At 35.0% G+C, this 26,101-nt stretch overlaps 3 protein-coding genes and 1 long non-coding RNA gene across 5 annotated transcripts; 3 read left to right on the top strand and 1 right to left on the bottom strand.

Annotated features, from left to right (window-relative positions):
* Positions 1–1,833: 1,833 nt before the first annotated feature.
* Positions 1,834–4,163, bottom strand: LOC148791250 (E3 ubiquitin-protein ligase UPL1-like). 2 transcript variants are annotated; one of them, XR_016076750.1, is made up of 4 exons: positions 3,307–4,163; positions 2,771–2,957; positions 2,505–2,679; positions 1,834–2,096 (listed from the first exon to the last, which is right to left on the bottom strand). XR_016076750.1 is itself a non-coding variant. In XM_088889044.1 (3 exons), the coding sequence occupies exons 1-3, from the start codon at positions 2,795–2,797 to the stop codon at positions 2,074–2,076; spliced, it is 225 nt and encodes a 74-aa protein (XP_088745170.1). In that variant the 5' UTR covers positions 2,798–4,160; the 3' UTR covers positions 1,834–2,073. The 2 variants fall into 2 exon arrangements, 1 of the variants encoding a protein (XP_088745170.1); XM_088889044.1 differs by having other exon boundaries at positions 2,771–4,160.
* Positions 4,164–8,471: 4,308 nt separating this feature from the next.
* Positions 8,472–12,383, top strand: LOC104604060 (purine permease 3-like). Its single transcript, XM_010268295.3, has 2 exons — positions 8,472–9,343; positions 11,931–12,383. The coding sequence occupies exons 1-2, from the start codon at positions 8,570–8,572 to the stop codon at positions 12,264–12,266; spliced, it is 1,110 nt and encodes a 369-aa protein (XP_010266597.1). The 5' UTR covers positions 8,472–8,569; the 3' UTR covers positions 12,267–12,383.
* Positions 12,384–15,078: 2,695 nt separating this feature from the next.
* On the top strand, positions 15,079–17,713 carry LOC104604052 (purine permease 3-like). The gene is made up of 2 exons (XM_010268284.3): positions 15,079–16,264; positions 17,221–17,713. Exons 1-2 carry the CDS (start codon positions 15,494–15,496, stop codon positions 17,569–17,571), a joined length of 1,122 nt encoding a protein of 373 aa, XP_010266586.1. The 5' UTR covers positions 15,079–15,493; the 3' UTR covers positions 17,572–17,713.
* Positions 17,714–24,444: 6,731 nt separating this feature from the next.
* On the top strand, positions 24,445–25,469 carry LOC148791251 (uncharacterized). Its single transcript, XR_016075877.1, has 2 exons — positions 24,445–24,835; positions 25,000–25,469. It is a non-coding gene; the product is annotated as an uncharacterized LOC148791251 (long non-coding RNA).
* The last annotated feature ends 632 nt before the right edge of the window (positions 25,470–26,101 follow it).

A 26,101-nucleotide genomic window follows, 5' to 3' on the forward strand; every position in this document is an offset into this window, starting at 1 on the left:
CCGAGCTTGAATTTAATAAAATTTAGTTCATCAGGCTTACAAATTTAATGCATGCATATATATATAGTAATTTTCATTATATGCATAATAATATTATATATATATATATATATATGATAATAAATTATTTTTATTTTTTATAAAAAAATTGATTTACAATCGAGTTTGAGCAGAACCAAGCTTAAACTTGTAAAGTTTTGAGCCGAATCAAATTCAAACTCAAGTTTCTAAATTGAATCAAGCTTAAGCTTAATCCACCCCTACTCAAAGAGAGAGTACTTTAATTTCATGCCATCATCATCCCCTCCATTTCCAATTGCGATGTTCCTCTTTGAACGACATTAATGCTATGCAAGATAGCCGGCGGTGATGACCAAAGTACCAAAACGCCAAATTAATGTTGATTGGTTGAACCGGTATCAAAAGTAATACCAATACCATATAACATGATATTTTACACAACTTTATAGTTAAGCTATGGAGTTGAGACGATCAATAACCAATATCATTCATAAAGGACAAGTTTCGTATGTTTTAAAATCCATTACACAACTGGACTTCCCATTTTATTCTCCTTTTTTTTTTGTTTTATCCAATTTACAAAGTAGTTTTTTTATTATTATTTTATTCTCCCTTTTGGGAATCTCTCCATGAGTTTAATTAATGTACAAGAACGATAGATATTCCTAATATGTGGCAGAATGATATCATTAGAATATTCACATGGTTTTTGCTTTCAAGAGATCCAGACTCATATCAAATAAGGCAAAACGTATCAGACCTTCCTGTTTCATTTCAGAAAGGAATCACACATGCATTATATTAAGAGTCGATAATTGACCATGAATCTGTCAGGTTCTATTCTAAGCCATGGAGATAGAGACCAAATAGGGACGGCAACAAGGTGGGTTGGATTTTGACAATCTTAACGCTCTTCACACATGAAAATGGAAAACCCTCCTTGACCCTACCCTTCTCACATTCAAGGGTAGGGTGGGTTGGGTTTAGAATCCGAATTTAATTTCCTATTATTTTTTATCATATATAAGCGATAAATAAGTAAAATAACACAAACAAATAGCAAAATTTTCAATTATTTGATTATAACGTGTAAAAAACACATACACTATCAATTATCCTACATATAAAATTTAATATATTATTAAATTAAACACTTAGGGGGTGTTCTTTTTTTGGATTTTGAGAGGGGGGGAAGTTGGTCAATGGGATTTTGGTTCCCATTGACCAAGAATCCCATGTTCTTTTTTTAGATTAATCTGGGGATCAGGGAAAGTTTATTTTCTTGGGTACTCCTAGGTGGGTAAATAACTTTCCCACTAGGGGGAAAAATTTCCAACACTTGAATGGGACACAAATGCCCCTTTTAATAATGAATTTTTATGGTTAAAATGGTGATTTCCTTTTTTACTTGGGAAATAAAAGAACATGGGTAAATACACTTACCTGTGTATGTGTTTCATAGGAAAAACTTACCCAGATAATTGCATTTACCTAGGTAAGTAACTTACCAAAAAGACCGTCGGCTTAGATCTCTTTGGACCGCCACCTTAGGTCTGTCGAAACATTACGTTCGCTTTTAGGTGCCGGTCTAGACTGCCGGCTTAGATATCTTTGGACCGTCGCCTTAGGTCCGTCGAAATATTGTCGGCTTTTAGGTGGCAGTCTAGACCACCGGCTTAGATCGCTTTTATGTCTAAGGCGGCGGTTGCATGACCGCCGGCTTTGTTTTTTTTTTAATTTTATATTTTTATATCAATTTGATTTCAACATTTTGTTTGTACCTGTTTAATGCAAATCTCATGGCAGATATCCGAAACAAATTGCTTAAATACAATATCCAATTAACATTAAAAAATACAAGGCATTTAAAAAAACTTCTTGAATAATGTAAACATCTTCCAATGCAAATCCTCTCCATGACCCCAGTTCTGTCTTCAGTACAAGGCATTTGCAGGAAAAAACTTCTGTCTTCAGTGTTCTTGGACAATCTAAATTCTTAGCACTGAGTCCTATGTCACTTTATACTTAATGTTCATCTCCTTGTCGATTTGATCACCTTCCAACTCCAACTGAACCTGAAAAAAGAGAAACTAGGTATTATAAATAAGTCATTGAGGCTTATTTTAAGCTTACAAAATGCTGAAAGTTGAATCTTGACAAAGGAATTAAAATTTAAACAAGATGGGTTGTTTCCTTTTGATGTTTCATGACCAAGGGACCATGCAGGTGGGATTAGGAAGATAGGTTTTGTTACTTCATGAGGAAAATAAATCATCAGTATGAACACTTTCAAGCAAATTGGCTGAAACATTTTGTTACAAAATTATCTTTCATGATCTTTATATTTGTCAGATATATGTGAGATTCCATGGTTCTAACTTGGAACTTTTAGTAAGATGTATATTCTTTCCTAGAGTACCATCATCAACTCCATCAACTATTACAAAATTAAACAGCATAAGAAAAGTCAGGATAAGCCTTACCATCCATAAACTGAGGATGTGAATACATAACGTAATTCTGACAAGCATACAGTCTATAGGATGGTTCTGGAGCACCATTTAAATGACTGATAGGCTTCCATGTATCTAGCATCAACATGTCAGCATGAGCACATAGGTTGAGGAGAAGTCTCTGTAATGGGCCCCTGTACAGGGGCTGCAAAAGCATATATGTATCAGAATGTCAATCATACACATATAATAAATATACATGCATAGAAGATAAACTTGACTAACCAAATAAATACCTGAACCACACGAAGCAGTCGAACCATTGCTCTTCAGGGGTTGTGGAGTCTTCTATAACCATAATGGGCATTCTGATGAGTTTTTCAGGACCAGTTGGGGGAAGACACTTCCCTTGTAGCAGAGATTTTAGCCCATATGAAAGGTTTAAGATTAACTTGTTCTCTGTGTAAAGTGAAGTGTCTATGCCTAGAAGGAGATTGTCAATTACTTGGTGTAATGATAAAATCTTGGGCTGGCAAGCATGAGAACACAGGTTCAAGCCTATGTGTATAAGTAAAAATAACATCAAATCTATGTTCTCTGATTAGTTTAGTTGCCTAGATTGACTGTTGTAATTTGAAATTTCTATTTATTTAAATGTCAAACTTTTTGTTCTTCAGTTTTTTTCGTGGTCGGGAACAGTTTCAACAGAATTTTCGTGGTCGGGAACATCAAATCTATCAAAAAAAAAACTAAACAGATAAGTTTTCTTCCTACCAAACACGTCGGCTTGTTCTTCAGCGGCAAACTATTAAAAGAAGAGTTAGAAGGTTACCTTCTCTCCTCTTGCTCGAACGAACAGAGTTCGGTGCTTGCTTGGTTAGCGTCCAGAAATTTCCCCGTTCTCGAGCACAAAGGGAAATCCTAGCTCGAACTAACATAAGTCGTGCGCCTCTCCTCTTGCTCGAACGAACGTTACCTTCTCTTCTCTTCTCTTCTCTTCTCTTGTTCAAACAAATGACCAGAAAATCGCGCAAGGTTCTCTATGGATAGAGAACTTCTGTCTTGCTCGTGAAGAATAACTTCTTGTCTTGTAAATTTCTCAGCAAGGTTCTCTATGGACAGAGAACCTCCTGTCTTCTTCTCGCTTTTCGAACAGGAAGGGGGAATTCACGCGTGGGAGAAAGAAAAATTTCCCTCCCTGCGCTTCTCCACATCATCGGTCCAAGGTTAAACGGTTTAATTCCGGTTAAGAAAAAATCCGCCAAATGTACATTAATAACCGCCGCGCCAGTTTCTAAAACGAATGCCGGCTTAGATATCTCTTAGCGGAGGTCACAAGGACCGCCGGCTCTAAACCGCCGCTTTTGGCTATTTTTCTTGTAATGAAACGGAACCTAGATGCATAAATTTTATATGCTTTTCAATAATATATAATATATGGATTGGGGAGAATTAGATTTAACCTAAATACCTAATACTATACTCTACTCGTATGGTACAGGTTGTAGAATCCCAAAACCTATCCTTCAAACAAAAAACCCCACCCCGTCAATAAGGGTTGAGGAGGATACCTATCAAGTGGGGTAAAAATTGATACCCTTAATATCAAAGAGATTAGCCACCAATAGGCACTCGACACAAGGAAACAATGAACAAATCCCTGGAAAAAGGTCCCTCTTGCTAAATCGGGCCTTGGGGCAACGCTTGGACTGCTCCATTGCAATTTGCGTTGAGTGGTCAGGGTTTAAATAGTAAGGGTAAGGTTGTGTCATTGTGTGTACGTTAGTCCCTTCCCAGGCCACACAATAGTGGAAGTCTGGTGCAATATTGGGCTACCCGGCCTTTTTTGTAGCCATTGAAAACTGTGGTGGTCAATTGGCCATTAATAAGATGACTTTATTTCCTGCACGGCCGTAAATTAAAAAAAAAAATGGTTTTCTAGCTGGTGGAGACTGCAAGCTAGCTGAGTCCAATTATCAATGTTACATGAATTTCTTTATGCACAAGGGAGCAACCGCATTATGTGGGCTTGTACTTCAATTAAATTAAATAAACCAACTATTGAGAGTATTGATACTTTGAACATTGGAAATATTTTATTTTTAATTTAAAATTATTGACACACACATATATATATAAATGTATTTGTACATTAATACATTGATTCATATTTGTATATCTAAATACATGTGTATTTAAGATTATGTATACAAATATGATTCAGGTTGGATTGGATTGGTCAAGGCCTCAAACCCAACCAATATTATACTTTTCAATAATCTAACTTTTTTCGGTTCAGTTCGGGAAAAACCTGCCCAAATTGCATCCCTGCTGGGTCAAGAGAAAACAAGATTATTAACATGGTTCTGGACTTTGGGGGACCCATAGCGTACCACCTATCCCATGTTTATCAGAAATTTGACCCTGAGCAAAATGATAAATGCGCCAAAAAATACTATAATTAGATGACAAAAGATTGCACGCTTTGGCCTCTCACTTAATAGACCAAGTCTTGGTCATTTGTGCCTGACAAATGACAATACAAACCTTGAGAAACTTTCTTGGAGATAAATGGCAATACAAAACCTTGCTATGGATATGGCCTTCAGAGCTGCTTCTTCTTGCTTGAACCGTTCCAAGAAAACCCTGGTCTTAAGAGCCCAAAGGTCACCCAACAAATGAGTGTGTTGCAATGAAAGAATGAGGGTATTTCATTAACCCTTCTTTTCTTACTTTTGTCCTTTTGTCTCTTGTTAAAGTGAGTTGGCCCCACCTCATAAGGAGGGAACCCAACAGTTTGCAACTCTGAATCTGAGGTAGCTGTTTTGGCGTCGGATATTCAACATCTAGTGTGCATGATGAAGATGAAAACTCAACCAGCAACTGAAATCTGGTTTGTTCTACAAGACATTAGACAGGAGATACTGAAATTTGACCATGTTTGTTGGCTTCTTGCTAGCAAGGATTGTAACGAAGGTAGGTGGTTTCCTTTCCCTTATGTTCATAATTTGTAAAGAGTGGGCCTTGTACTCTTAACTCTTCTGGGATTATCCCTTTGAAGAATGAGTTCAAGTTTCGTGTTTACCAAAACAGAGTTTATGGATCAGATTGTTTCAGGGACGCTATGATATGGATTTGCATTTGCTGCGATTACCCCTTTTATTTGCATTGATTCCTATGGCATGACTGTCCCGGTCATAAAAGTGATGTATCTATATATAAAGTCAATTCTGGTCTTAAAAGGATTACATCCCTGGTCCAATTTTGTGTAAAATGTTTCTGATTTCATATTCTTTGTGGTTTTCGTTGAAAATTTGAAAAATAACTAAGGGTAAAAAAGTATTTTAGTTTATTCTGTCAAATTTAATAGTTACAAGGTATATTTAAGTCTTCTTAAAAAACTTAGGATATATTTAAGCCTTTTATCCTTGTTTTTACAGATGACATTGGCACCGAGGCATATTACTTCCTTTTCTTAATGTATATGAGATATACATACAGCCAAGAAAATTCAAAAGCTCTCATAATGCAAGGAATTACTACATTGGAATATCTTTTTCTTTTCAATTGTTTGTTGGTTTGTTTATATGAATTTGCATCAGCACCCCACAAAACGTGCCCTACAGTCCATCCCAGATGTATATTGGGAACATCTCCCTATGATAAGTAGGGGAGATGTTCAGCAGTTATTTTTCTTGGGATTGGTTGGAGTCAAATTTACATCTGTGCTCTACAGCACATCCCAACAGTGTATTCTTTCAATGACAACTTTGGGAGATATTCTCAATGCATGGTGAGATGTGCATGTGAAGCACAAATGTGAACTCAGTTGGAATCGGTTACTCTTGCTCGGTGGTACTGTAATTTCTGCTCTATTCCAGTGACAGACACCTAGGTTGTCATCTTTCTATATACCACAAGTTCAAAGGTGAGAAGGGTAGCCTCCTCCCCCCTTTTGTCTATGAGGTTTCACTTGTTATTTTTATGGTGAGAACAAAGGAAGCAAGAAAAATACTGGAATTTGACAACCAGATTTATTGTAGGTTGTACGCGCGACCTTATGTTTATTTAATCTTGACCCATCAGTTCATCCAGCTTGTAACGCAGGATCCTTTGATGTCTGTGCGCATGGAATACATAGATGAGGTTGTTGTTTAATTGATATGGTAGAGATTGTTATAGGCAAGGATTAAGGTATCGATACGATATTCTCAATATGGGGCATATTGTATTTGTATCTATGACTATGGATACAGGATATAATACGATTGGATACGTATCTTATGAGTCGTGCGTATCGGTATGATATGCCTCTATATTGGGTCGTATTGTACCGTATCAGTGGATACAGTCCGATACACTGATATGGAGGTGTAACCGTTTATAGTTTGACAAAATTGTACATTGAGTACTTTTGGAATGTTTTTCATCCTTAATACAAGTTAAAAAATAGTATTATGAAAACTGAAATAAATAATTTAAGATTTAATTTTTCCAAAAAAATAAGAAAAACTAAAAAAAAGATGAATTATATATTTTATTGTACACATAATTATATATTAAAAATAAAAACATAGTTATTATTGAAAAAATAGAGTTATTATATAAAAATGCTAAATAAATAAACTTTCCCAACAAAATTATAATTATTAAAAATTGAAACGAATAATTTAAGATTTAATTTTTCCAAAAATTTTAATAAAAACTAGAAGTTAAATATAATTTATTTTATTTACCTTAAATGATTTATTTGTTTTATTTTTCAATTATGTGTAAAATAAAAAAAATATATATATATATATATGCTAAAAATGATAACATATTTATTATTTAAAAAATAGTTGTTATTTAAATAAAATTCTAAATTAATAAATATTCCCAAAAATTAATAAAAATTGAAAATTATAATTATAAAATTGAAAGAGTGATGATTATTGTACAATGTTTGAATGTTCTAGAGTCCTGGTAATGTTTATTGTAATATTTCTCTTCATATAACCTATTGAAGTATGCATTTCTCATGTATTTTTATCTTATTCATAGATAATTCAGCTTTTGGGTTAATATGATTAACGTATTTATGTGATTTGTATGCATTTCACTAGTGTATCTAAGGTTGAGTTTGGAAGGAGTACAAACACAAATGTGTAGAGTGCAAAACCTTATATTTTGTATATATTTACGATGTATATATTTGTATTTATAGTCTTTCCAAATTGAGCCTAAACTTTTCTATATCTTTCTTTCATATGTATGCCTTTTTCAAAGTGTATTCATATCTATATTCATATCCATATCCCATCTGTCCAATACTATAGAAGATGTTCCTTAATTTGTTTTATGTTGAGATTTAAAGGTGATGTAATGAAGAAAGATACATAAACAAGCTAGTAATGCTTGTGATATAAGGGCCGGTAGGAATTTATATATGCTACAACCAGTGCAGTGCAGTGCAGTGGATTAACTCGCATGTGCACCTACTGCTACCTTTAATTCCATACATATAGATTAATGGAATTAACCTTCGTCATCGTCGCCAATGGATGCGTTGTTGTATAACCCCTCATGCTCATTGCATGGTCTCTTCTCTGTGTGAATGTTTTTGCAATTACAACAATCCGCCGTGTTTTATCAGCTGGCGATTGCAAGAAGCAGGTGTGGCGTGACCTCATCTTTGTGCACTCCGATGTAGGAATGTTTTATTTGGGAGTTGAGAGTTGGGATTGGGATTGAGATAAGGACCCGGTTTGAGACAACTATGTATATACACATCCTTTTCTTTTGTGTCCTTTCGAAAACAGTAGTGCATCAATAATCAGTCGATGCCCCGAAAGATGACGAACCGTCCTTGTAAGGAAAAAAAATGTGTGGTACAGAGGTAGATCCCGAATATGACCAAATGAAATATCAAACTAACTAGGTGAAACGTATCAGACCTTCCGATTTCATTTCAGACAGGTATCGTACACGCGCCAACCCAAAAATCATACATGCATTCCATTACGGTCGAGCTCTCATAGTCCATGAATCTATCTACTACCTCATCACCTCTGTCCGTCTTTCTTTTCTAGCTAGTAGCTAATTAGCTAAACCATATGGAGGTGGAGAGGCAAGAGATTAGCCGCCACAACCAGGCGCTCAATACGGAGGAGACAATGAACAAATCCCTGAATTTGAAGAGGTCCCTCCTCTTGCTAAATTGTGCCCTGTTGGTCCTTGGAAACTGCGGTGGCCCGCTATTAATCCGACTCTACTTCCTGCACGGGGGTAAAAGAATTTGGTTTTCTAGCTGGTTGGAGACCGCAGGCTGGCCGATCCTTCTATTGCCTCTCTTGTTTTCATACTCGTACCGCCGTAGTCAGGATCAGGGAGAGGAACGAGGTTCAACGAGGCTCTTCCTTATCAAGCCTCGTCTCTTCGCCGCTAGTGCAATTCTGGGCATCATCACCGGCTTGGATGACTACCTTTATGCCTACGGACTTTCTCGTCTACCCGTATCTACCTCTGCTCTCATTGCTTCTACTCAACTTATCTTCACTGCAATTTTTGCTTTTTTCCTAGTTAGACAAACCTTTACATCTTATTCCATCAACTCAATTGTTATGTTGACAATCGGAGCGTTAGTGATGGCCCTTCATACAGGCAGTGACCGCCCCTCTAATGAGTCCAACACTCAATATTACACGGGTTTCTTTATGACCATCGGAGCATCCGCACTATATGGGCTTGTGCTACCCTTGGTGGAGCTTACATACAAGAAATCCAATCAGCTCATAACTTACTCTCTTGTCATTGAGATGCAGCTGGTGATATCCATCTTTGCCACTGCTTTCTGCTCCCTAGGGATGCTCGTCAACAACGATTTCAAGGTCTCTCTCTTTCTCTCTCATTCGTTATTTTCAAAAATATTTATTCTTTGTACTGATTCCAAACTGGCCCATATGTATTAAAGAGTGTCATGGTAGGAGTGCAAATCAGGCTGGGTTAACTCGGGTTGAGGTCAATCGTAACCCCAACTAAACTCAACCCCTAACCAAAATCAATGTTCCCCGGTGGGGTTTGGATTGAATTGGCCTGGCTTCTCTAAGCTCAATTTCCTTTTGTCATATGATCTTATTTCTTAGACTCAAGGGTTTGGGCCAATTCAGTTCTAGATTATTGTTATAAGAACATGGCAATTTCCATGATGCCGGAAGGATACGATACCTGAAGAATTTTATCCAATCAGATCCCTCCTACCAGCTGATTGGATATCATGCATTTTCAATAATATAGTTGGAACTTGTTAGGATATAGCTACCATGCCTAGAAAATTTGGTTTTAATTTTTAAATTTAAAATATTTTTCTGCATACATGTATACATTTACGCCATATTTGATTTGAGGAAAAAGAAAAAAAAATAGAAAAAACCTATACAAATTATCTTGTATGGGTTTTTACACACTTCTTTTCCTTTCTCTAACTTTTCTTTCAAACCAAACACTACCTTATGGATCTTCTTTGTCATCACCATCACCATAATCATCATCTAACCCTTATACCTTTTAGCCCTTTTAACTTGCAACAGATTGTCTCTTCTTAATGATACTAAATTGTCTTGTATGCATATGAATAAATTATCTTAGATTACTTCCTCTCATTTTATTATTTTTTATCACCTATTGGAATACATATATTTATTGATAGATGATTGCACATTTATATACATGCATACAACCATATATACATCATACACTAAGCCCGATTTTCAATCCAATCCAATCCGATCTGACTTTTGGGATTGGGTTCGGTCCCAAGCTGCAGCTCTAATATTGGGTCAAGAAAAGCTAAAAGATGGTTCTAGATTTTTGAGGAGCTATAGTCTGCCACCTGTCCCATGTTTCAAATATGGGGACCTACAATGGGATGCATGTGAACCGAGCAAATGAGGATGCATCAAAAATAGTTTAATCAGGTTATTTTTTTAACTTACAACTGAATCGGATCAGATAAAGAGTAGGTAGATCTAAATTTGATTTGTTTATATTTTAATTTGAATTAGAGGGTATCCATTTGATATTTTAATGGATTCGAATCGAATTTGGATTATGATCACATATTAAATTATATAAATTAATTAGACTAAAAATAATTAGTATTATATTTTATTAATAAAATACACTAAAATTGACTTTTTTTTAGTGTTTTACTAAAAATGACTTTAATATTGTATTTTATGAATAAAATGAATTAAAAGTTACAACTTGAACCTATGAAAATTTAATGAAAATGCAACATTCATACCAACTTTACTGGTAGTTATATATAATACAAATTTTAAGTGTATATATATCTATATATATAATCTAATTGGATTATATTAAATATGATATTTTATCCAATTATAAATTGATCGAATTTGGATCACCGGATCATTACCATTTGCAGCGGTACAATTAAAGAACAAATCTAATCAAGATGGGCCACAACATAACATGGCAAGCCCAGCGTGGCCCAAGTTGGACTGACTGTATATATGGGCAACCGTATCACCGAGCTGTGATCTAGAATAAGAGGCTTGTAGAAAGAATATGCATGTAACTATTAGTTGATGACTTGACGTAACTATTATGATTTAGTAAAAAAAAAAATTATTTTACCAAAAAAAAAGGAAAATAAGGAGAGTTCATTGCAGATCTCCCTTGTGGGCTGGGCTGGGCTGCGCATTGTGAGTGTAGATGCCCCTAAATGTGAGTCATCTTTTATTATAGGGTAAATTGCTGAAATCTCTCCCGAAGTTTTTGGTTGTTGTCGAAATTTTTTCTGAAGTTTGATAATTGCAATTACCTCTCCTGAACTTTGTGATTATTGCAAGTATGTTTGTTAAAATCCTCTAAAAAAAGGTCTTAAAATGTCCAAATTATCCATTCAGTTACCTTTCACCAAAATGTTTATCATTTATATTTTCTCTTCATATGAATTGTTAGCCCAAACCCTTCCAACCTCTTTTCTAAAATTGATTTATATTCCAAATTTGTCTTTCATATCAATCGTTAAAGGTAAAGCTGCAACTTTATAAATTATCTTTTTTTGTTATTATTGTTTTTGTATAGAAACTAACTTCAATAGTAACTGTAAGAGTATTTAGACATAATAATGTCTCTTATTATTAGGAGATTATAACAAAGAGGGTCGACTTGCAACTGTGTTAAAAAACTTAGGAAAAATGATTGTAATTACTAATTGATGGGAGGTTTTAGCAATTTACCCTTTATTAATTATTATATAATGCCGATGCTTGCTTTGGCTTACTTTTGGTACCAAAACTGTGAGATTGCAGCAGCCGTCTATAGTGCCGTGAGTGAGAGAGGTGTCAAAATTCAAAAGATCTCACGATTCAAGAAATTGCGGCCTTTGATTACGATTTTGTTTTCTATTTTGAATTGTTTTGTTTACTTAATTGTAATAAAGTGCAGAGCATTCCAAAAGACGCAAGTGAGTACGAGATTGGGGAAGCAAAGTACTATTTGGTGATAGTGTGGAGTGCGATCCTTTGGCAATTGTTTTTCTTGGGATTGGTTGGGGTTATCTTTTGTGGCTCCTCAATGCTCGGTGGTATTATAATTGCTGCTGTAATCCCGGTGACAGAGATCTTGGCCGTCATCTTCTGCCGCGAGAAGTTCAAAGCTGAGAAGGGAATTTCCCTCGCCCTGTGTCTATGGGGTTTCACCTCATACTTTTACGGTGAGATCAAAGGACCAAGCAAGAAAAATTCTGAGACTCCACAACCAGATACGACACCTTATGTTTGATCTTGGTCCGTCAGTTCGTCCAGCTTACAACGAAGGATCCTTTGATTTTTTTTTTTTTTTTTTTTTATATATATAGATCAATTTCTTGTTTGCTTGATATGAGCGATTGGTTGAGAAGATTATTGTTGGAGTTTATCCTTTGTTTCCTTTTCAAACACTTCTCCATTTTTTATGATTCCATAAAATATCTCATGGAGGAACTGGGATTCACAACGAAATATTTCATTCAGTTTATCAGAACGAGATGTGAGTATGTGATCAAACCCCCTGTGCTTTCAAAGGTTGTGTTCGATACCCTTCCCTTTTCTACCTGCAGACACATCCTGCTTTTGATAAACTGAGTCGTCAATCCCTTGATAAGCAAAGGGGTGCAAATCCATGAAAAGATTTTCTGGAAGCAAAAATTCGGTGAATCCGGATGAGTTGGAGACAATATCATACACACCCTGTTGAACTACCTATCACCCTTGAACACACCAGTGCTCACTCTTGAACACACCAATGCTCACTGTGAATCTCATCTGGGACCCAGCTGTACTAAACATTGGCATGTTTAACCGTGGTAGATAGTTCAATCGGGTGTATATGTTCTTATCTCTGACTAATCCGCTCCCAAATTATGTACACACTGTCAGAGCATGGGATTTAATCATAAATTAAAAATATCTCTCCATGAATTTAACACACACTCCATGCCAGAGTTTTTGCTTGGAGAGATCCAAGCTCTGCAAACCCAATTTACATACAAACAACTTTTGCTATAACGTAGAACAAGAAAATTAAAGCCTTCAATGAATTATTGAGGCCATACTTTGAATTAAATGAACTAATTGTAGTGTGGCTATAGAAAGATATTAAAGGCCAATATTCACAATTTTAGCCCTGCGCTAAAACCATGTCCAAGAAAAGGTGAGCTCATTTCAATAATGTCTACGCCTTAGTCATGGTTCTTTCTAAGGCTGTGTCGTTAGGTATAATTGCTGTTTCTATCTGAAATGTTTCTGGATTGATCGATGCAAATTGATGAGATATATGTGTTGTTATATCATATGTGATGTATGACTAGATTTCAACCCTCAACCCCCCAGCAAGAAAGGTCAATTTGATGTTTCTATAAACAACTTTCACATATGCATTCTTAATAATATATACTTGTTCCAACCACAAACAGTAACAATCTATATAGGTGTTTGGCATTGGTGTTGGGCATGTGTGAGTTGTATACACTTAATCAATTTGGATGGATTGGACGGACCAACAAGACATATTAGACTGGATCAATTCAGTCTAAAATATTTATTAGATGGGGTTGGACCTAGTCCGTCCGTAACAAATTTATATTGGATTGGATTAAGTCAATATCTGGTTCATTAATATAAGATTCGAATATATGTGTCAATGGACCAAGTTTGGGTTGAAACCAATCTAAATCAAAGTAAATTAGGACAGAATGGACAGTCTAGACATTGAATTGGACCGGTTCAAATTGGTCCAAAACATTCATTAGATTGGATTGGATTGGACCTGGTCCATTTTTAATGGATTCATGTTGGACTGGAACGGATTGGACCAAATCCAGTCCAATTGACTCCCCTAGGTACCAGTGTTGTAGAACTGTTTTCGGCATTGGTCATATTATCCAACGTTTAAGATGATGTCACATCATTGCACCACTGGTAGCAACGAGTTGTTTTCTGAAAAACATTGAATTTGGTGTTGTTTCAGTCTGAAGCACCACTTTTTTTTTCTGATGTACTGCTTATATAATGCCATTTTCTCAAAAAACGGCATTGATGCCAAACACCCACTATGTGTTTGGTTTTGTTTATATTTTTTCATTTAATGTTTGCACTTTATTTGTTGGTAAAACTGAGAAAGGTAATAATTACAACCGTTTATGACAATTAGGCACCACTAGGCATTACAACAGTGTACCAGTGAGAAAACGCCTAACCGTTTGTAGAAGTTTAAAAAATAACTTTCCCAAATGATAAACATACACAAAAATGAAAATCCACTTTTATTATTCCCAATGCATACAAAAAGAGTACGGAAGAAAAGCTACTGAATGACGCCTATGTGACAGCATTTATTAAATAAACACCCATAAAACCAAATACCCTCAAAATTATTGGCATCCCTTATTAAATTAACGAAACGCAACACCATATAATTAAGCATTATAGATATCGACGGAGTCATAGTCATCAAATGAAAGTTATATTAATAATGCTATTATACCTTTAAATAATCCAAGTGCCAAAACTGAGAATAAAGGAAGTGATAACAATGTTATCTGAGGTCCAATTCGGGGAACCACCTGGCAGTGCCAGGGACCAGGACTTGAGGACCATTTTGGGGGCCAGAAAATGAAATAACTTGACAAAGCATTAGGATAGCAAAGGATTGGATTCTCCTTCTTCTTACTTTATAATCCCACAAATGCGTCTTACATCACCCATCTGGAACATTTGTATGGGCTTCACCCGTAATATTGATAGTTGGAGAATCCATTGAAATGATACAATAATTAATGTCGAATGTTCCAGGTGAACAGTGAAGGAAATATGAAGAATGCTTCACACGTCAGAATCCCAAACACGTACACCACCTAGTTACCTATAACACTAAGAATTATTTTATTTGGACAAAAGCAAGAAAGAGTGCAAAGATAACCAAAATTGTACGTGGAGCTGGACAAATAAGGCAAGGCTCGGTGCGTTTGTGAGTCAGTGAGGCCCAATTATCACAAGGGGATGGGTCCTATTCCTACACTCGTATATATTGGATACATAAAGCCAATCACAGGGTCAGTGCAGTGGATTGATTGATCAAATCACAGTGCCGCACTCTGCCCACTGTTGAGGCAGCGTACCCAATAATAATATTCGACAAAGATTCCTTCTTTTGCCGCGCAAAGGCAAAACACAAGCACCAACCAGAACTACGTACCACCACCATCATGACCAACGTGTCCCTCATCCATGTTTGATGATGAAAAGAAATGGGCGATTGGGACCACGGTCAAGTACAATATAACAATATATATCATTGAAACAGCGGAAAGAAACTAAACGTCTGAATCGTGAATCGTCTGATCGATTCCATGGAAGGAGGATTCCGCAATCGGCAATCGGCATGCATATTATTATTCCAGCATCAATAACTGTTTCAGTATTTATAATTAGGACTAGCTTGCAACCCATTATCTACACAAGCTAGCGCAGATGGAGATGCATCAGCCCCGGGATCCGGAAGACAACCTCCAATTCGAAAAGATAGTCGATCCAAGGGAGAAGATGAGCAAAGCCTTGAAGAGGTGTCTTCTCCTACTCAATTTGGCTTTGATGGTGCTGGGCGAGTCCGGTGGTCCGCTGCTGATGCGACTCTACTTCAACCGAGGCGGTAATAGAATTTGGTTATCTAGCTGGTTGGAGACCGGCGGTTGGCCAATTTTTCTATTCCCTCTATTGTTTTCGTACTTGCACCGGCGTAGCAAGCTGGGTGAACAAGGTGCCAGGCTCTTCTTCATGAAGCCTCGTCTCTTTGTTGCTTCTGCTTCCCTTGGCCTCCTCACCGGCTTGGTTGACTACTTGTATGCCTATGGCATGTCTCGTTTGCCCGTCTCCACCATTTCTCTCATAAATTCCAGCCAACTGGCCTTCAATGCACTTTTCTCTTTTCTTCTAGTTAGGCAAAGGTTTACACCTTTTTCTATTAACTCTGTCGTTCTGCTGACCATTGGGGCCATAGTTCTCGGCCTTCATTCAAGCAGCGACCGACCAAAGGATGAGGCCAAAGATCAGTATTATATGGGTTTCTTTGTCTCTATTGGAGCGGCAGTATTGTATGGTCTGTTGCTACCCATGGTTGAGTTCACATACAAAAGAGCCAAGCAGGCCATTACTTACCCTTTGGTTATGGAGATCCAGATGGTGATGTCCATCTTTGCTACTGCTTTCTGTACCGTAGGGATGCTAGTGAACAAAGACTTCAAGGTATACTCTCTCTCTCTCTCTCTCTAGCTAGGCTCCTGCAAATTAAAAAGAGGGCTTTCACCAAATGAAAAATAAAATCACCTTTTTAATTTATTTTGGTTTAATCATTTTAATCGTGGAATATTTTCTTAGTTTAATGTAGAACTCTTCACATCGATCCTTCAAATATATACAGACAAATTAATACCTAGTTTCTATTGGGCATGAAGCCAGAATTTGGGCCAATAAATATTCATGATGGGACTCATTGAGCAATGGGTCCCATTAGTATATATTATTCTCCTCTCCTAATATAGTAATATGAGCTCAAATCGTCCGAAGTTCCGTTCCTAATAATAATATACTGGGCCGATACGATACCGACGTCAGCTGCGTCCACGTATGCCCATCTATCGCGCTGGTTAGTCCAGTATTCTCCACCCACTTCCCCTAGTCCTAGTCCGTAGAGGAGTTGTGTTTCTTTGGATGGAAAGTAGGTGTGTTATTATGTTTGGTGTAGGAAAGCTCTCCTGAATCTTCCTACTCTGTTTAAACACGCACATGAATTTTGTTTTCTCTGTTTCTTCTTTTATTTATTGCGCCGTGACGTGTGATCCAATGATCTTCAACAAAAGTTGTATCAATGTGCTTCCACTCTAACTCGATCGATTTAGAAATTTGACAAACAAACATCCCATCCCATGCGGTAATATTGCAGTAGACTATTAAATCATGAATTCCTTGATTGGTATGTAGCAAATATGAAAATTAAAGCTCTCACAGTGCAAAAAGTAGTTTATTGGTATTCTTAATTTTCGTTTCTATATTTATAATATATTGGCTAATCAAGCTATATTAAACCCTAACTCCCAAGCAGTTATTTCGGTCAGCTTATTTAATGTCTTATTGATCACCATAAAAAAAAAATATATATATATATATATAATTTGTTCGTTTGCCATTTAATTAATTTGTAGGCCATTGGAAGTGAGGCAAGGGAGCATGAGCTTGGGGTGGTAAAGTATTACGTAGTGCTGGTGTGCAGTGCAATCTTTTGGCAGTTCTTTTACCTGGGAGCTGTTGGTGTCATCTTCTATGCTTCGTCTCTGGTCGCAGGTATTACAAGTGCAACGTTACTCCCCATATTGGAGATACTGGCTGTTATCTTCTACAAAGAGAAATTCAAAGGTGAAAAGGGAATCTCCCTTACCTTAGCTTTATGGGGTTTCACCTCTTACTTCTATGGAGAGCTCAAAGGAAACAACCAACAAGATCAAAAACCAGAGTCAGAGCCTCATCAGTGTCCTAATTCATCATCTCAAGTCTAGTGAAGCAATTGTATGCATGAATTTAAAGAATAAGTCTTTTGTATTTATTCTCAACATATAATTATATATATATATATATATATATATATATGCATGCTTTTCATTAAGTTTTGTTTGATTAATTAAATCAATTATTTGTTTATGTGTGTGGCTGCATGGAATCAGTATCGCTTGCTATTATGTTTGTCTTCTATGGGATGGGATCCATTGTCTTTCCCAAGGATGGATTGCTAGCATCCAGCAGGATTTTTTTAAGGTAGAATTGGTATAAACTATAATAATAATAATAATAATAATAATAATAAAGCATGATTTCATTAGTTTTTTTTTTATTATTTTTGGTTTTTTTCTATATTAGTAATAAGAGTTTGGACGCTTTCCTCCCCTTCCACCAAACATCCAAATGCTTGATGATATATAGAGAATCAAGAAACACAAAGGTTTCTGATCTGGACCATATTTTGAATGGTGATGTGCAGTGAGTTCACATCAGCTCCCTATAACGCCCTATAGCACATCTCAATCATAAATTGGAAATATTTCCCGATGATGCCTCATTACTTTTATATTATCAATCTATCACCAAAAGATGTTCTCAATACAAGGCTGGGATGTGGATGCCCTCTTGTGGGTAGGGATGCAACTTTTTTGAATTAGAGTTAGGATTTTATTAAATTTTCAATAAATTCAAACCCGAAACAGTATAAACTGTTAACTCGGGCCAACCCCACTTACACCCCTACTTGTGGGGGGGCTGATGTGAACTCATATGCAGCCGAGCACTGTGGAATACTGGATCCCCTCTCCACAAAATCTCTGCATCCACTCTGAAATCACTGGCATCCACCCCCTACGTACACTGAAAATATCTTCCCGTAAATTTAGTAAACATGTAGAGAAGATATTCCCATGCGTGGGCGGCTGTCAATGCTTACAGGGTGCATGCAAGAGTTTTGTGGAGAGAATCCGGGCTCTTCAATTTAGCCTCTTGGGCAAGCTTGTGAATGACCCGGCAAACTCCAACCAATTAGGTACAAGTCGAGATCAATTTTTCCCGTGCCGTTGTATATTTGAATTTGGATTTGCTCTTCAAAAAGTGTGGTTGCAGGCATGCATGCAATGGAAATATCTTCCTTAGGGATGGTAAGAGGGTAGGTTCAGGGAGGGTTTAGTAAATTCTATGTCGTATTCATCTCCTTAAGCCTCCCAACCCATGTTTGCCCCAAAACTCATAGTGGATTGGATTTTGAGAATTCAAACTCTCTTCACACATGAAAATGCAAAATCCTCCCTGATGAAGGGTGATTTGGCATGATCGCACACCATCACTCCCCAATCCTAACCTTCTTGTATTCAAGAGTAGGGGCGGGTTGTGATTAGAACACGTATATGATTTCTTATTATTTCTTATCATATATAAATAATAAATAAGTAAAATAACACAAATAAACAATAAAATTTTCAATTATTTGATTAAGACATGTAGAAAACACATAAACTATCAATTATCCTTCACGTAAAATTTAAAATATTATTAAATTCAACACTTAGTACATGCTTATATACTTTCCAACAATATGCGGGTCAGGAAGGATCGAGTTTAACCTCATACCGTACCTTATTCATACTCGTACAGGTTGTAGAATCCCAAAACCCATATTTCAAGCAAAAAATAATAATAATAATGCACTGTCCAACAAAATAGGGGCAAGTATCCAACGGGTAAAGTAGAAATGGCCATCCCTACTTTCTATAAATGACAAAATCAAATATGTGAGATATTCTCAATGCACGGTTTAAACTTTAAAGTGCTGTGAGGTTAGTGTGAGGTATGATATACGAGAAGCAAATCTGAATTCTGTATATTTGGCTCATATGACAAAGATAAATTCAATTTTATATATTTATCTAATTGTTTTCCTGTAATAACTTTGTATAAAAGATGTGTAGAGCCTAGATTTGTTAATTTATGAGATATTTATGTTGAGAAAAAAAAAAAAAAAAAACAAAGAGATAGAATCAAGCAGGTTTTTCATCAAGGCAATCAGGTTAAAACAGTGTGGAGTACGTCAAAGCTAATAGTTAGGGTTGGTTCTTCATCTATTAAATAAAAGTCTTAAACAGTGTGGTTCGCCAATACAACACCTCCATGTGTTCTGTGTGGGGATCATATTGAGACTATACAACACCTACTCTTTCATTGCAATGTGGCTACAACAGATTTGTGAGATTATTTTTGAAGGGGATGCTCAATTTGTCATCAACACTCTATTGGAGAGGTCAGACTCTCATTCTTGGCAGATCCATCCAATCCTGAATGATTTCAGAGCTCTTGAGAGAATTCCCCATAGCTCACTGCCTTTTGTACCCCGAACTGCCAATAAGGCTGCCCACCAAATTGCAAAATATGGATTGACTGTTCGTAGGACTCTCACTTAGGCCTATTGTCCCTTGATTCTTGTTTTCTGTATGTATCTAGGGGTGGTAAATGTACGGATTAGGTTGTGTTGGGTGAGGGTTGAGTACCCCCACATGTTAGTGGGTCACAATTCATTTTGACCTTAACCCACCCATTTGACCCTCTAAAATGTTTTTTCTTAAATTTTCTACGTCCTAATCGTATAAAATATAGAATTATCTATCTATCTATCTATTTATATATATATATATATATATATATATATATATATATATATATATATATATATTATTAAATTGGATGGTCCATGTCAGCATGTCTCTCCTTTGAGAGAAGTTATTTATCTATTTTTCTCATTTTTCTCATTTTATCTTATTTTCTTTTGTTTTAAAATATAAAACATTAATCATTATTTATCTTGATTAGATTAATAAAATTGCACACTATTAGAGTGAAACCTTTGGGTTTTCAAAGGCCTCTTATTTTAATGATGTTATTATTACAATGAAAAAAGATATTTAAGAGAGAGAGACCTTTGGGCTTTCAAAGGCTTCTTATTTTAATACATGTTATTATTACATTTAAGAGAGAGAGAGAGAGAGAGAGAGAGAGAGAGTAGTAATAATATAAAGCAAGATTTTTAAAGCTAAACTATATAACGAATTGGTCAGAGGTCCGGTTTTCAAGTCGAACGGTCTGACCATTCAAACCAAACGGATGGCCTGCTTTGAGAAAAAATATAAAAAATGGCCAAAATTATTGGATGGTTCAAATGGTTTGACCGTCCGGGTCAACGGTTTACTGACCAAATCAATGGTTTTTGGCAAAATAACGGTTTTGGGGTAAAACGGAACCAGTCACCTGACCTGTTCCCGATTTTTCGATCCGGTCTGGTTTTGAAAACATGATATAAATCAAATAATATAAATAGGTTGAGGTTAAACAATCAAAAAATTATTAATTTAAAAATCCACTAAACTTTCACTTAAAATAAATACTAACAAAACTTAGTAAATATTAAAAATGTGTTTCAATTCCACTTAAAAATCCAACTTAATAACTGCTAATAAAAATAAGAAATTTAAATATAAAAATACTAATTGATAGTTTTAATAATATTATTAGATAACTTATGAATTGAGATCTTAATAAATGCTAATAAGAAATATTAATTGATAGTTTTAAAAATACCAAAAATTAATTAAAAATCCAAAAAAAATTGAAAAACCTAAACATAATTAAAATACTAAAAATAATTAAAAATATTGAAAATTAACAATATTTTATATTAATAAGGGTATTTAATAAAAATAATTAAAAAGTATAATTAATAGTATTTTATTATTAAAAAAATACCCAAGCCAGAAATTATTGAAAAATATTGAAATTAGTTATATGTTTATTAACTATGGTATTTATTTAGTGACTAATATGCAAAAAAAATGATGAAAATACTGAAAATTTTTGAAAAATACTCATATGCAAAAATTACTAAATAATAATGGAAAAACACAAAAAATTAATTAAAAATCCAAAAATATGAAAAAAAATTAAATTAATTGTATTTTATTGCAAAAAGTACTAAATAATAATGAAAAAAAATGTATTTTAATTATTAATAGTAATATAATTAACAATAATTATTTTTAAAATGTAATTAACAGTAATTATAATTTAACCTATAAATAGTATAAAATTACATTTAATTACCAGAAAATTACATTTAATTAGTTTTTGTAAAGAAATTAGCAATATTTCTGAAAATATGATAATTTTCAGAAACTATTGTATTTTAAATAAATACAGTAATTTAATAATTACAATATTTTAATAGCTACCAATATGTTAATAATTAATAATAAAAAGTAACAAATTGTTTATAACTTAACCTAATCCGATTAGATCTATAATTTTGTAGGTTCAAGCAACTATTTTCTTTTGAGTTACATCTAGCTAAGATATGCACCATGCCCACACATTATTAGGTATAATTAGATCCGAAGTCTAATTGGGCATCAAACTTTTAGAGTCCAATGATGACTTTAGCGGATAGGCCCAAGCTAAACAACCCCTAAGAAGCTCAACTTGGAAGTTATATGCATATATGATTAATATTGTTATATAATATTTAAATAACAAATTATATATACATATATATATATATTTTATACTAGACTAGAATTAAATAAAAATTTTAATTTGTAAAAAATCATAGTTTTATAATTAACACAAGCCTCTTTATCAATAGAAAATGTGCAAGCCCAAGCCCGAGCCTGGCCTGACCATTGGGCCTAGATCTTGAGCCTAAGCCCAACCCTTATATAAAGCCCAAAGCTCGAGCCCGAGCCCGAGCCCAAAGCCCAATTTATACACAAAATGTATTATTTTTCATTATACTTTTATAAATTAATATTATATTAATTTACTAATAATTTAATAAATTAATAAACTAATTTATATTTCTTAGTAGTAAATTGATATTTATTAATAATTTAAGAAGCATATGTGTGTGTGCGTATATATATAACATAAGTACTTTCTTTATATATGTAATAGTATCGGGCAGGGCTTATTTGAGAAAGTCTGAGCTCGAGCCCATGAGCCTAAAATTTTGTCCAAGCCTGAAAAATAATGGGTCAGGTTAAGCCGAACCGTTGGGCTACCTGGCCCATGAATATGTCTAATTGTATATATAAACAATTGTGTACATCAAAAATCATATGAAATAAAAATTTAAACATCTTTTTCAATTTTTTAAAAATGGACCTCTCATAGCTTGGCCAGGTTCGTGAAATAGCCTGGCCTGGCCCAAGGCTTAGCCTAGTACAACCTGATTTACACCTCTACTTGAACCCACCCAATAATGTGGATGGGGTGGCGAAATTCGAGGATTCCCCATCCTTGATGAGGAGTGGGGGTGCCTTGCCCCTGGACTCTCCCAACATTGAGGAGTGGTTGCCTTGCCTTGAACCCGCCTAACACTGGGGACAAGGCAAGGATGGGGTAGAGGAAGGGAGTTTGGAGAAAGGAGAGGGTAGCTGATATATATATATATATATATATATCAAAATATATTTAAGATATTAGTTATATTTTAATTATTCATTATTTTAAGTAAATTTATTTTCCAAAAAATACTTTTAATTAAAAAAAAAAAAACTTTTGTGGCTCGGGTCCCCACAGGAAACCTGTCTTTGTTAGGGATCAGGGATGAAGGGTATCTTTTACCCCTGCAAGTGGTCAGAGTCGGGGATGAGGATTTGTTTCAAAATCAGGGTTGGGGATGTGGAACATGGTCTGTGCCGCATAAACAACAATGTACTTATTTTACTATTAACTAACAACAATTATTTAAATTTAATTACAAATTAATAATAATTTATTAACAATAATTTTAGTTTAATTAACCCTAAATTAACAGTAATTATGCATTTATTATTTTATTGTGAATACTTTCCTTCGGTCTTATTATTTGGTTTTCAAAATTTACCATGCATTGCATGGAGCCTCACTAGTATATTACAACTGAAAACATAAAAAGTTCATTTTTTAAATAAAAAATTAAAAATGCATAAAAACACATAAAATGTCAAAAACATATATATTTCATGCAAAACAAAAATTGCAAAAAAATACAGAAAATTGTAATAAATTCCAGAAAATTCAATGAATAGATTTAAACTAAACACAATCTTATTGATTTACTTTCTTAGACAATGGTTAATAAAATTTAATGTGACCGCCACCCCACTTAGAGTAAATTTAGAGGTCTTAAAATAGATGATCCTTGTTAGATCTTCATCTGTTTACAATTGGATCGATCCACTCCAATCTGATTAGCCAATAATTATTTTTTTCAGAAAGGTTAATTAATATTTAACTATATGCTTGGACCTATGATAAAAGTGTCACTCAATTAAAAGTATGTATCTTCGTACCCAAAAAAAATGTTAATATGTATATACTAATAAGTTGGTTTGAAGGTACCAAATAGCTTTGTTGGTAAAGTCTCTGGCTTGATTTTTTTTTTTTTTTTGTTCTCTTGATAGGTAGGGATTAAAACAAGATTACACAATCACTTAGGCCATGTTTGGTTTAAAGGAAAAAGTAGGGAAAAAAAAGGAAAAGTAAGGAAATCTTTATAAATCTTGTATATATTTTCTTACATTTTCTTTCCTTTTCTTATCTTTTCCTTTAAATCAAACATAACTTTAAATAAATGTAGCCAAAGTCTTCATTGCGAAAATGGGCACTTGCTACCAGTGCACTGTTTTAAGAGTCATATCAGATTAAAAACCAGATTGCTCTCCGGGTCCCCGTTTTACTGGTTTACCAGGTGGTATGCCCATCCAATCCACCAAAACCATTGCTATATGACCTGAAAAGCTGGTTTTAAAGCATTGCTATATGACCTGAAAAGCTGGTTTGTAGGAATAGAGGTTCGGAATCAGAATCGGAATGACCAAATGTTTGATTTGAAAGAATCAGAATCCAATTCTCATTCTAGGCGGAATGGGAATCTCTCATACGGAGAATGGCCATTCCCTATCAAATCAAATGTTTGATTTGAAAGAATCAGAATCCAATTCTCATTCTAGGCGGAATGGGAATCTCTCGTACGGAGAATGGCCATTCCCTATCCCTCCCCAAGAAATGTGATTCCCATTGCGGATATGAATATCTTTTTTATTTTTTGGACAAAAATGCCTTTCTCATTTTCAATCCAATCGAAGAGATTAGGAGAGCCGAACATGGAGAATTCCATCGCTATCTTCCATTGGGAGAGCCGAACAGAGAGGAGAGAACTCCATCGCCGAACAGAGGGCCGAGCCAACCTCCGGCGAGGTAAGACCACTGCTAAACCATTATCCTCATCTTCCTCTTCCTCCTCCTCCTCTTCCTTCTTCTTCTTCGAAATCAACGGCCCACTGATTGAATCTTCTTCTTCCTCTCCTCTTCCCCATTCTTTCTTTTTTTTTTCACCAACTGACTGGTTTTATTTTTTTCAGATGGGATCGATCTACTTCACTGTTACCATTATTGGTTTTTCACACCAGATCCAGGCAATCGATGAGTATAATTCATGTTTGCAAAATATTCATACACCGATGGATCTGCTCCTATTTTTTTTGTGCGATTCATAGGTGTCTCCATTTCTGGGATTATATAAGGCCCTGAGTCCTTACATATTTGTTTTGTAATCAGTAGGTTCATTGCAAGCTTTCTTCTCTAAAGTACTATGGATGATGCACCGAAAAAACTAGAGAAGAGGGAAGAGAAATGAATTTGAGATAGTTTGTTTTCTTCATGTATTTAAGATTTATTGTATCGCAGCGTGCGGGTATGGGATGACGTGTGATCAAATTAGTTTGTTGTGTTTGTTTTCCCTTGGGAATTTGGATTTGGATTTCTTTGTTGCTCTGCTTGAATTTGGATACTGGTTGAATTCTATTTCGAAGTTGATTATTCTTCTTCTTTCTGATTTCAGTTGTCCAACATGTTCTCTTTGTTGAGAAATGCTCCATATTTCTATCTTGTATAATGTTTGAGTGAGAGTAGGGAGTTTATGTGTACAGGTGTATTCCTGGGTTCATTTAAGTTCTTGTCTTTGATTTTTTCTTATGATTTGCAGTTTAAGGGAGTACAATCAGGAGTATACTGGTTGTTTTCAATTATATTTGAAAAGGAGTTTATATAATGGAAAGGGACTGTACGCTCATCTTTTTTTTTCAGATCTGTTTTCTTCAGCTTTATACTTTCTCTCTTCTATTTTTCCCTCAATTTTCTCATTTCTTTCTAACTAGATTACTGACCAAATCATGTAAAGTATGTAGGATGTATAATATATGATTATATACATAGAAAAGACAAAACAATATTTTCTAAAATTATTTGCATAGAAATGACCTATAAAGGTGAAGAAAACATTATTATATATGAATTCCATATTTGTTCTCTGAGAATGGCAAATTATTTGGATAAAATGATCTATCCAAGTATGATATAGATCAAAATTTGGATCTTACTACATCTGATTTGATTTGACCCATCTCCATAACCAGGGAGTTGGGGTATCTCATCCCCCAACCCCATAATACCCAACAGCCAACC

Source organism: Nelumbo nucifera, chromosome 5 (genome assembly GCF_055504915.1).
Source record: "Nelumbo nucifera cultivar China Antique chromosome 5, China Antique-T2T, whole genome shotgun sequence".
Taxonomy (NCBI): domain Eukaryota; kingdom Viridiplantae; phylum Streptophyta; class Magnoliopsida; order Proteales; family Nelumbonaceae; genus Nelumbo; species Nelumbo nucifera.

What these genes read in the sequence shown, in the direction of transcription:
- LOC148791250 (XM_088889044.1), bottom strand. Translation starts at nt 2,797, where the DNA reads ATGGTTCGACTGCTTCGTGTGGTTCAG. An exon ending in GACTGCTTCGTGTGGTTCAG is followed by an intron (nt 2,680 to 2,770) that starts GTATTTATTTGG and finishes ATGCTTTTGCAG; the next exon opens with CCCCTGTACAGGGGCCCATT. An exon ending in ACATCCTCAGTTTATGGATG is followed by an intron (nt 2,097 to 2,504) that starts GTAAGGCTTATC and finishes CTCTTTTTTCAG; the next exon opens with GTTCAGTTGGAGTTGGAAGG.
- LOC104604060 (XM_010268295.3), top strand. Translation starts at nt 8,570, where the DNA reads ATGGAGGTGGAGAGGCAAGAGATTAGCCGCCACAACCAGGCGCTCAAT. An exon ending in TCGTCAACAACGATTTCAAG is followed by an intron (nt 9,344 to 11,930) that starts GTCTCTCTCTTT and finishes AATAAAGTGCAG; the next exon opens with AGCATTCCAAAAGACGCAAG.
- LOC104604052 (XM_010268284.3), top strand. Translation starts at nt 15,494, where the DNA reads ATGGAGATGCATCAGCCCCGGGATCCGGAAGACAACCTCCAATTCGAA. An exon ending in TAGTGAACAAAGACTTCAAG is followed by an intron (nt 16,265 to 17,220) that starts GTATACTCTCTC and finishes ATTAATTTGTAG; the next exon opens with GCCATTGGAAGTGAGGCAAG.